The sequence below is a fragment of the Glycine soja genome, chromosome 20 (genome assembly GCF_004193775.1).
Source record: "Glycine soja cultivar W05 chromosome 20, ASM419377v2, whole genome shotgun sequence".
Classification (NCBI taxonomy): Eukaryota; Viridiplantae; Streptophyta; class Magnoliopsida; order Fabales; family Fabaceae; genus Glycine; species Glycine soja.
In genome coordinates, this window is record NC_041021.1 from 22,872,026 (window position 1) to 22,883,634 (window position 11,609).

The 11,609-nt window shown below is 35.2% G+C and overlaps 1 protein-coding gene across 1 annotated transcript; it reads left to right on the forward strand.

Annotated features, from left to right (window-relative positions):
• Nucleotides 1-550: 550 nt before the first annotated feature.
• LOC114402792 lies at nucleotides 551-2,150 on the forward strand. The gene is made up of 2 exons (XM_028365469.1): nucleotides 551-1,134; nucleotides 1,917-2,150. The coding sequence occupies exons 1-2, from the start codon at nucleotides 745-747 to the stop codon at nucleotides 2,010-2,012; spliced, it is 486 nt and encodes a 161-aa protein (XP_028221270.1). The 5' UTR covers nucleotides 551-744; the 3' UTR covers nucleotides 2,013-2,150.
• The last annotated feature ends 9,459 nt before the right edge of the window (nucleotides 2,151-11,609 follow it).

Consider the following 11,609-nt stretch of genomic DNA (forward strand, 5'->3'; position numbering starts at 1 on the left):
AAGCGCAAATGAAAATAATGAGTAAACCACTAATTTGTCTCTTAAATTCTATCTTCTCTTTATAATATTCTTTAAAAGAAGGCAATGTACTTAATTAATCACAAAATAAATAATGCTAAATAGTCTTTTAAATATTAGAAAACTCTTCAAATTAGCTCTCAAACATTACTGAAATACATCAATTTGGAAATTGAACTAGTGAACACTTTTGTTTTTGATATTTAACTAGTGAACATTTCAATTGCAGGAATTACTTATATTTTATTTTATTTTATTTTATGGATTTTTTAAGAAAGAAGAGAATAGTTTGAACTTTGAAGTCAAAATTAGTGGTTTATTACATATAACATGGTCATTTTTAGCCTTTTTACTTTCAATTATAAAATTAATTATTTTTAAAAACAAATTAATTCAAACGTGCAAGTACTATATTTCATTACCGCATTAAATATTTAATTATTTTTCTGCTGTGAAAACCCGAGAGTGTTGGGGGAAAACAATGAAAATCTTGTGAAAACAGTTGAAAAATGTTGTTTTGGGAGAAGACAGACATTACAATTTGCAACGGCTACATTGTTGGGTGGTTGTCTCTCTCTCTTCCTTTTTTTCCCTTACACGGCAAATCCAAACCCAACAACAGCTTTCAAAAGTGTTAGGTGTAAAGAGAGTGAGAGAGTGAGAGAGTGAGAGAGTGAGAGAGTGAGAGAGAAAAAAAAGCAAAGGCCCACCTGTGTTAATTTTGCAATGGAATCACAAAGAGAATATGAGAAAGAAGAAGAAGCACTAGTGTTGAAAACAACAAAAGTGGTGGAGTATTTGGTGCCAAAGATGTCAATTGAGCTTCTGTGCAAGTTTCCAGATAACTCTGCCTATGACTTTGACTACTCTCAGAGCACAATTTGGTCCCCTTTGCTTCCAAGACCTTACACTCCCATGGATTTGGATCTCATCACTCCAAAGAAACTTTCCTATGACGAGAAGGTGGGTTCTAAGCTTAGGAAGAAGTTCACTGCCTCTACCTTCAATCTTAACCTTGATTTCATCAGAAAGAATAGCAAGAGCAAGAACAAGAAGGTGCCTTCTGAATTTTCTCCAACACCCTTTAGAGGTGCTTGTAACCCCATCATGAACAAGGTAATTTATTTTTTGTTTCTGCTTTCTGGTACTTTTTTGTTTTCTTTTCTATTCTATGAAGGTTGGGAAACATTATACTATAGAAATATGTATATGGGCATTATTTTCTGAACTCAAAATTTGTGATAAATGTTGATAGGGAACATTGTTAATTAAGCGCCCCAAAGAAAAAAAAAAAAAAGAGGAGGAAATCAAAGAAAATTAGTAAAATGGGATTTCATTGAAATGAGAAAAATACAACATAATGTGAGTCTGATACATAATCTATTTAAGTATTTATAGATCTTATTTGTAATTGACAACTAATTAACTAGCCAGTTTAGCTATCTAGCCAATTGACTATTTTTAACTAACTAAATAACCTTTAACAAATGATTGATATTGAAAGCTTTGTTTGTGATATACGTGGATGCCACCAAATTTGTTTCTTACTTTTCTGGTTCTGATTCTGTTTCTATCTGGATTTCTGCATTTTTATTTTCTTTGTTGTGTTTTTATGGAAGTTGATTTTCTTTTACCTTTCATTTTTAGAAATCTGAAATTCAGAATACAAGTATTGAGGAAACATCTTTTACTTCAATTTTGTGAGAAAGATATATTATTTCCTTTAAAAGTTTCTGTTGAAATGATTTCCCATATACTTGCTCACTATACCATACTGTTGAGATTGTTAGATAATGAAAGGGGTAAATGTCGAATGAATGTTATTATGTATTGGATATTGGAAATAACTTAGTGTTTTTGGATATTGGAAATAACTTAGTGTTTTCTACTTGATCCAGCGATGGGCAAGAGCACTGAAAGCTGCCTCAAAACAGTTCAAGAAATGGAAGGTGAAGAGAGACCCCATTGCCCATGTGATGCTACCCAGATCATGATTTTTCTTAAAAAAAAATATTTGTTGTATTGGTGTTGTTATTACTTTTTGTAATTTTGGAATTTCATCTCATTCAGTAACTACACATTTTCTTTGTTTATCGCACTTTTTGTCCACAGGAAGTATATTTATGACTAAATTGAAAATGCATATATAAATGTAATTTTTTAGTACTACCCTTATTTAAGGCTTTGATAGCTACAAGCATTAAGAAAAAAAAAATGATTGTTGGTTGAAGTTAAACATGGAAGTTAAGAAATATATATTAAGTGGTTTCTTTGTTTGTTTTTTGTTTTATATCAACAAATGTTAGTTGTTAATTGTTAGTTTTTTTTAGCGGAAAGAATTAAACTTGTAATCTTTCTCTCTCTCTCTCTATATATATGTGGGTGTGTGTGGTGTGTGTGTGTGTGTGTGGGTGTGTGGGTGTGTGTGTGTGGGTGTGTGTGTGGGTGTGGGAGAGTGAAATTGGGGTTTTGAAAACAAAAGGGTTTTTGAAGGTGAGTCCAAAATGAATAAGTTCAGAATACAAAAATTCTTATGAGCTCAAAACGAAAATTCAATTAGCTCATAATGAAACTGCAAACAGTTCTTTTGTAGTTTTTAAGGATTTTGTTTCAAGGATAGTTCTTTACTAAACTCTTTTGATAAAACAAAGTTTAGTTTAGTTGTTAAAATAAATAGTTAATAGATTTAGTGTTTTATACAAAAGAAGTTTTAGACCTATGCAGGAACAAAGTAAAGAGGAAGAGAAATTAGAGATAGTGCACAAAGGTTTTTATACTGGTTGATAAACAAGTGGCCTCAATAACTTAAGAGGGGGGTGAATTAAGTTTCAAAATTTTCCCCTAACAAATTTTAATTCTCTCTTTAAAAGATATATGCAGTCTTAATATTTAGAAAAAGAAGCAATGAACAATTTATTTGATGCTATTTAATGTGCAAAATAAAATTAAACTGCAATAATGTAAATGAAATTAGGGAAGAGAGAATTGCAAACTCAGTTTATACTGGTTCGGCCACTTCTTGTGCTTATGTCCAGTCCTCAAGCAACCCACTTGAGATTTCCACTATCCTTGTATTCCTTTACAACTTCTGAACCACCCAGGGATACCTTTCCCTTGTGTTCAGAAAAACTTACAAATCAAGAGACCCATTGCCTCTTGATTACAACAACAGTTTACTTTTGAAGTACATAAGATTTTTTTCTCTCTTTAAGAGAAGAATAATACAACTTGAAGAACTTATAAGAATCCTTAATTGTTTTGCAAGTGTTTGGCCAAAGGTTTTCTTTTGAGAGAATAAGACAATGAAGTTCTAAAAACCTCTGAAGATTTTCGAACACAAGTCATATATTTATAGGCCTTTGATGTCTTTTCAAAAACTTGTGAAGCGTTGTGACTTTTCAAGAGTTATTTTTGAAATTTCCTCACTGGTAATCGATTACAGATCTTTAGTAATCGATTACACAGTTAATTTTTGAGGAGTCATGTCTTTTCAGTTTGAATTTCAAAACATTCCGTTACTGGTAATCGATTACACCAAGGAGGTAATCGATTACAGCCTTTAAAATTCAAATTCAAACTTTCTGAAAGATTTGTGATCGAGGTCGTACCCGAATCAAATAAACATTAAAAATACAGTATATAGGAAGTGATCCTAGGTCGTCTCCCAATAAGCAATGGTCAACAAAACGTTCATAACAGATAGTAGGAAAATAGTAACGAATTGGGGGGGGGGGTTGTTTGCTTTTGTAAATTAAACAACGAATAGATGTGAATTAGAAAATATCATAATTAAAACACATTGCTTCCCCTTGATTCACAAGAAAGTCTCTTATCCTAGGTTACGAGAGTTTATCCTTTATCAGTTCAACCACTTAATCCAACCCTAAATTAATTTACTAAGCGAAATTTAACATAAGGCATTCATTATGTGATTAAGCAACACATACACCAATTAATCATGAACGATCATTAAGCATGAACGTAAATTAAGCGCAGAGACAATTAATCAAGCACTGAGCATGCATGAATTAATAGCAATAAATATAGAGTAATTGGTGAAGAGGAAAAATAGATCAGAATTTAATAGTAATAATAGAACCTCAAAGAGAGTTGTGCTTGATCCTCAAGAGAAAACAACGCTGGAGACTTAGCCTTCCATTAATCAATAGAAAACAAAATTGTAGTAGAAACGAAGAAAACTAGAATTATTCTCCAAAACGAAAAAGAAACTAAAACGAATTGAGAGTAGCAGTCTAAAACTAAAACAAAAAAGAGAGAGAGAAGAGAAGAGAGCCTAAATGATGGAAACTTGCTTGTGGGGCTTCTATGGAGGCTGGATCTTTGAGCTTCAATGGGGTCCTTTAATGGTGATTTTCCACCATAGAGATGCAGCGGAAGACAAAGGAAAAGAGGTGAGAGGAGGCGTCATCCATTAAGGAATAAGCCATGGAAGAAGGAGCTTCACCACCAAGATGAGCCTTGGATAAGAAGCTTGGAGAGGATGCTTCAATGGAGGAAAAGAAAGAGGGAGAGAAAGAGAGAGGGGGGAGCACGAAATTGAAGGAAGAAAAAGGGAGAGAAGTTGAACTTTGAGTTGTGTCTCACAAGACTCTCATTCATCAAAGTTACAACAAGTGTTACACATGCTTCTATTTATAAACTAGGTAGCTTCCTTGAGAAGCTTTCTTAAGAAAACTTCCTTGAGAAGCTTCTTTGAGAAAACTTCCTTGAGAAGCTAGAGCTTAGCTACATACACCCATCTAAAAACTAAGCTCACCTCCTTGACAAAATACATGAAAATACAAAAAAAAGTCCTTACTACAAAGACTACTCAAAATGCCCTGAAATACAAGGCTAAAACCCTATACTACTAGAATGACCAAAATACAAGGCCTAAAAGAAGGAAAACCCTATTCTAATATTTACAAAGAAGAGTGGATCCAACCTTGACCCATGGGCTCAAAAATCTACCCTAAGGTTCATGAGAACCCTAGGGCCTTCTTTAGTAGCTCTAGCCCAAGCCTCTTGGAGTCTTCTATCCAATACCCTTGGGGGGTAGGATTGCATCACTAAACTAGAACCTTGGTACTGTTATATAGTTTTCAGCCCCAAAGCTTACAAATCTGTTTTAAATCCAAGCCCATAAATAAAATAAAATCTAGACAAAATAAGATAAGATCTAGATGAAATAATATCTAGATGAGATCAAATCTAAATAATATCTAGATAAGATAAAATTTGGTAGAATAAAATAGTCTGCTCTCTTCAAGTCCAAGCCCAATTCTAGATTCAAGCCCAAGCCCAATTCTAGATTCAAGCCCAATTGCTTATAATTCTCCTGAAATTAAATTAAAAACACAAAATTAATCCAATAGGCCCAAATGATAAAACTGCATAATTAATTTGACAATTAAGGCTAATCAGTAATTAAAATGGTGACAAAAAAGGTTAAGAAATATGAGAAGATGATGACACATCAAATCCCCTCACACTTAGCCTTTTGCATTCTTGGGCAAAATAAAAAAAAAACAAAGCAAGGGACAAATTCAGAGACATTAAAGAGAAACAAAAAGACACAACAACAATTACATATTTCTCAATGAATCTCAAGGAATGAAAAAAAATGGGTAACATCTAACATGAAGAGATCCAAAGAGTCAAGACATTCGTGAAAATCATCCAAGCAACCCAATCATGGCAAAATAGTTAATAAGCTCAAGAATGAAAAGTGATAAAGTCTCACAAGATATACACTCTATCTCTCAAGTGTCTAGGCTACTATTTACCATCAAAGCACCATGAAAACCAACACCACATAAACTTGGCAAGATTCTAAAATTGACAATCAACCCATAAACACAAGCACATGAGGATCAAAAGGTCTTTTAAGGTTGTAATGGACCCAAGGACAAGGTAGGAAAAATATGGAATAAGTAGCTAAATCCCAAAGGAATAGAGGAGCAATGGGGAATAAGTGCATATTAAGAAAAAAATAAGAAAACCTAAAGATAAAATTTAAACGCAAAGAGTAGAGCCAAGAGTCTCATCATTCTTTTTCAATTTAAGATCTTATTCACTCAACTTTATTTCTTTTCTTTTTCTTTTTTTCGAATTGATTCAACTAAGTTTTTTTTGTTTGTTTGTTTTTTTTTTTTTTTTGCACTGTAGCATTTGAGAAATAGCATATCATTTAGCATGTCCAACATTTAACCAGTATACAATGTACATCAAGTATGGCCCAAAATACATCATGAAGCATAGCCAACGAAATATGTTATCCAACAAAACCCCCCACACTTATTCCCAAAACAATTCCAAAGCTCCAAAATTCCTTAAGGTTAAGGTGAGATCATGGTTTTTCACTTAAGGCTTGTAATGAGCTTCAAAACAAAGAAAGGGAAACATAGGCTCAAAGGGCTATCAAAGGGATTAATTCAAGGTAAGTCCATTTGGCTAGAGGCTTATAAGAACAAAATTGCCAAACTCATTTCCAAATATGCATGTGAATTAGGAAGCATCAACAAGAATCAAGCCAAGGCTATTGTGAAAGCAATCAATGGGGCAAAACACACCAAATGATTATGATGATGGCTCAAATTCTCACAAAGGTACACTTATCACTTCCAAATTGAGCTTTCAAAACTATCATGACATGTAGAGGAAAAACAAGGACTTCAAATCACAAAATGTCAAGTGACTTTTATTTTCAAAACAATTACCCATTACTTGAACATATCCTATAATTCAAAGAAAAATATGCAAAGTTGTACATGCAAACAGAATTGACCTAAAATATTAAACTAGAAACCCAACAAAACTCACAAAATTAACAAATTTAACACAACTAACAAAATTAACAAAACTAACAAAACTAGCAAAACCAAAGAACACTCCCCCCATACTTAAACAACACATTGTCCTCAATGTAGCACAAGTAAAAGATTAAAAGCAATTAAACCATCAAATAGAATCGGACAAATGTAATAAAAGTAAAGAAGGAGATAGGAAAAGAAAAACTCCCTAAGTCATGGTGGAGGAAGAGTAGCGTGGAGTAAGGAAGTCTCTTCCATCACTACGTCCACTAAAGAAGGGTTTGTGAGGAATGGCTTAAGTCGGTGTCCATTGACCTTGAAGCTCTTGTTTGTGGAGTCGCTTTTGATCTCAACTGTACCATAAGGAAAAACATTAGTAACAACAAAAGGACCAATCCACTTAGACCTCAACTTACCACTCATGAGTCCAAGCCTAGAATTATACAATAATACTTTTTGCCCAACCATGAAGTCCATCCTAATTATCATGCTATCATGGAACTTCTTGGTCTTTTCTTTGTAGAACTTGGCATTCTCATACGCTTCTAGGCGGATCTCATCTAACTCACTCAGTTGCAAATTTCTTTCCTCACCAGCTTGATCCATAGAGAAGTTACAGGTCTTCATTGCCCAGTATGCTTTGTGCTCAATCTCCACTGGAAGATGACATGCCTTTCCAAAGACAACCCGATAAGGAGACATTCCTATGGGTGCTTTGTAGGCAGTCCGATGTGCCCAAAGAGCATCATCAAGCCTGGTACTCCAATCTTTCCTTCTTGGCTGCTCAATCTTCTTTAAATTCTCTTGATCTCCCTGTTAGAAATTTCTGCCTGTCCATTGGTTTGGGGGTGGTATGGTGTGGATACCTTGTGTACAACCCCTTACTTTTTAAGCAAGGCATGCATTGATTTGTTGCAAAAATGGGTTCCTTGATCACTAACGATTGCTTTAGGTACTCCAAACCTACAAAATAGATTAGATCTAAAAAAATCTGCAAGGAGAATGTAAACATAACCAAAAGAGATAGGAAAAGGGCCCATGAAATCTATGCCCTAGACATCAAACACTTCACAGAATAGCATAGGTGGCTGAGGCATTTGCTGTCGCCATGTAAGTGCACTTCCTACTCTCTGACACTGCTCACAAGTGCTACAAATCTTCCACGCATCTTTAAAGATGGTGGGCCAATAAAAGCCACAGTCAAGCACTTTGCGAGCTGTCCTTTGAACACCCAGATGACCTCCCGGTGCGGAAGAATGACAGAACCGCAGGACTGAGTCAGTCTCATGATCTGGAATGCATCGTCTAATGACTTGATCGCTGCACAATTTCCACAAGTAGGGGTCATCCCAAATAAAATGCTTATCATCACTTTTAATTTTATCTTTTTGAGCTTTAGATGCTAAGGGAGGAAAAACAGAAGCAACTAAATAATTGACAATGTTAGCAAACCAGGGAGTAGGAAGAGAATTAGAAATACTATACAGTATATACAAATGATCATCCGGGAAATCATCCCAAATGGGTGAATCCTCATCAGACACACGTTCGATCAAACTCTTGGAGCCAGAGCATCCATCGGATCAATCTAGGCTTTGAATCAACCTTCTTCAACAAGTACTTTAGAGCTGCATGGTCAGTATAAACAATAATGCGAGTACCAAGCAAATAAGAATGAAATTTTTCAAGAGCAAAAACTATGGCTAATAGCTCTTTCTCAGTAGTAGTATAATTCGCATGGACAACATCTAAAGTCCTAGAAGCATAATATATCACCCTAGGCAATTTATCAATTTTCTGAGCAAGGACAGCTCCCAATGCATAATTTTGATGCATCACACATAAGCTCAAAAAGGGCTGTCCAGTCGGGTACTTGGATGATGGGGGTGGTAGTCAGTGCTCTTTTGAGGCAATCAAAAGCCTCTTCGCATTTATCATTAAAGTCAAACTCCACCTCCTTTTGCAACAAGTTGAATAGTGGAAGGGCTACTTTGCTAAAATCTCTTATAAAGCGCCTATAGAATCCTACATGACCAAGAAAAGATCGCACCTCTCGCACCCAAGAGGGGTAAGGCAATTGTGAAATAAAATGGCATTTTTCAAAATTTAGAACAAGGTTAGTTTCAATGCATCTATTCAAAACCTTTTCCAGACTATCCAAACAAATATAAAAAAAGGATCCATATACAGTGAAATCATCCATAAACACCTCTATGCAATTTTCTAAAAATCACTAAAAATACTAATCATGCACCGCTGGAAGGTATCAGGGGCATTGCACAGGCTGAAAGGCATCCTCCTATAGGCAAAAGTGCCGAAGGGGTAGGTGAATGTGCTCTTTTCCTGATCCTCAGGAGCAATAGTGATTTGCATATAACCAGAAAAACCATCAAGGAAACAGTAGTGAGATTTACCTGCCAGGCGTTCAAGCATCTGGTCAATGAATGGCAGGGGAAAATGGTCCTTTTTGGTAACCTGGTTCAGCCTCCTATAGTCGATGCAGACTCTCCAACTCTTATGCACCCGAGTAGGAATCAGTTCCTCCTTCTCATTTTTGATCACGGTGAGGCCGGTTTTCTTAGGGACTACCTGGACGGGACTCCCCATTGACTGTCAGAGATAGGATAAATGATTCCAGCTTGCAAAAGCTTGGTTACCTCCTTCTTCACTACATCAAGAATCACCGGGTTGAGTCTTCTCTGTGGCTGTCTTACTGGTTTAGCCCCATCCTCTAAATTTATCCGATGCATACATGTGGATGGGCTAATACCAGGAATGTCCGCCAGGGTCCAGCCTATAGCCTTCTTATGCTTCTTGAGAACTGATAACGGCTTCTCCTCTTGCTCATCAGCAAGGGAGGCAGATATAATTACTGGAAAACTTTTGCTATCATCCAAGTAAGCATATTTTAAATTTGATGGCAGAGGCTTCAATTCTGGTGTGGGCGGCTGGATAATGGTAGAAAGAGATGGTTTCTCAGCCTGTACCTCATAAAGAAAGTCAGAGGTATGTGTACTTCCTGAAACATGGTTAGTTCTATCTGACTCTAGAAAATCAATCTCAAGAGGTAAAACATCACCAGACATGTAATCAATATCAATTTCAGATTTACTCTCAGCATCAAATTCAACCATATGATCAAGTAGAAATTCATATTCAATGCATGAAGAGTGACAGGCATGCAGATTAGAATGAAGATCATTCATGTATTCATCAACAATATGGTCAATTATTTCAGCACGAAATACAGAAAGATCTTCAGATGGGTGTTTCATAGCATCAAGAATATTAAAATGAACAGTTATATCACCAAACTCCATAGATAGTGTGCCTGCATATACATCTATCTTAGTTTTAGCATTTTTCATAAAAGGTATGCCTAGAATGATGGGAACTAATCCTTGAGAAAATCCCTCCTCCATATTCAAAATATAAAAATCAACAGGGAAAATCAGTTCGCCAACTCTAACTAAGACATCCTCTATGAAACCAGCATGATAGGCAACACTTCTATTAGCTAAATGAATTACCACATCAGTTAACTGCAAAGGACTAAGAGATAGAGAATTAAAAATAGACAGAGGCATAACACTAACAGAAGCTCCTAAATCTAGCATGGCATTGTCAAACTTACTATTCCCTATAATACAAGGTATGCTGAATGTACCTGGATCTTTACATTTTTCAGGGATTTCGGGAACAGATTTACCAATCAATGCGGAGTCATTTCTACCCATGCTAATTCTTTCACTTCCTTTAAGCTTCCGCTTATTAGTGCACAACTCCTTCAAGAATTTAGCATATCTTGGAATTTGCTTTATTGCATCCAGCAGAGGTATGTTTACCTCTACTTTTCTAAATGTTTCGAAGATCTCCTTCTCTGCCTCTTCCATTTTTTTGTTGGAAATTGCTCTTGGAGGAAATGGAAGAGGGATATGCCGCTTCTATAAATCAGAATTACCAATGGAAGATTCACCTGCATAGAAATTGTTAGGTAACTTATTCTTTAAATTTTTGTCATCAGCTTTTTCTGGAGTAGAGTGAAGTTGGGCAGGTTGATATGCCATTATTTACTCCTATTTCTTAACCCTTTTTGCACCATTTTAAGTACTAATTAATCTTAATTGTCAAATTAATTAGGCGGTTTTATTATTTGGGCCCATTAAGGTAATTTGATGTTTTTAATCTAATTTTAGGAATTAATGAAACATTGGGCTTGAGTCCAGAATTGAGCTTGAATCCAAAATTGGGCTTGGACTTAAAGAGGGTAGACTATTTTATTCTACAAAATTTTATCTTATCTAGATATTATTTAGATTTGATCTCATCTAGATATTATTTCATCTAGATCTTATCTTATCTTATCTTATCTAGATTTGATTTTATGGGCTTGGATTTAAAACAGATTTGTAAGCTTTGGGGCTGGAAAACTATATAACAACACCAAGGCTCTAGTTTTAGCTCTCTTCTCTCTCTCTCCTGTTTTTGTTTTTAGTTTTAGGCTTCTCTTCTCTTTCTCCTTTTTTTCGTTTTTGCAATTCCAGTTCTGACTTTTCGTTTTAGCAATAAAATTTCGTTCTTCAATCTATAATTTCGTTCTCTATTGATTAATGGAAGGCTAAGTCTCCAGCATTGTTTTCTCTTGAGGATCAAGCACAATTCTCTTCGAGGTTCTATTATTATTGTTAAATTCTGTTCAGTTTTTCCTCTTCACTAATTACTCTGAGTTTGTTGCTATTAATTCATGCATGCTTAGTGCTTGATTAATTGTCTCTGTGC

Coding starts and splice junctions, on each gene's coding strand:
- LOC114402792 (XM_028365469.1), top strand. CDS start 745: ATGGAATCACAAAGAGAATATGAGAAAGAAGAAGAAGCACTAGTGTTG. Junction 1,135..1,916: donor GTAACCCCATCATGAACAAG/GTAATTTATTTT, acceptor TACTTGATCCAG/CGATGGGCAAGAGCACTGAA.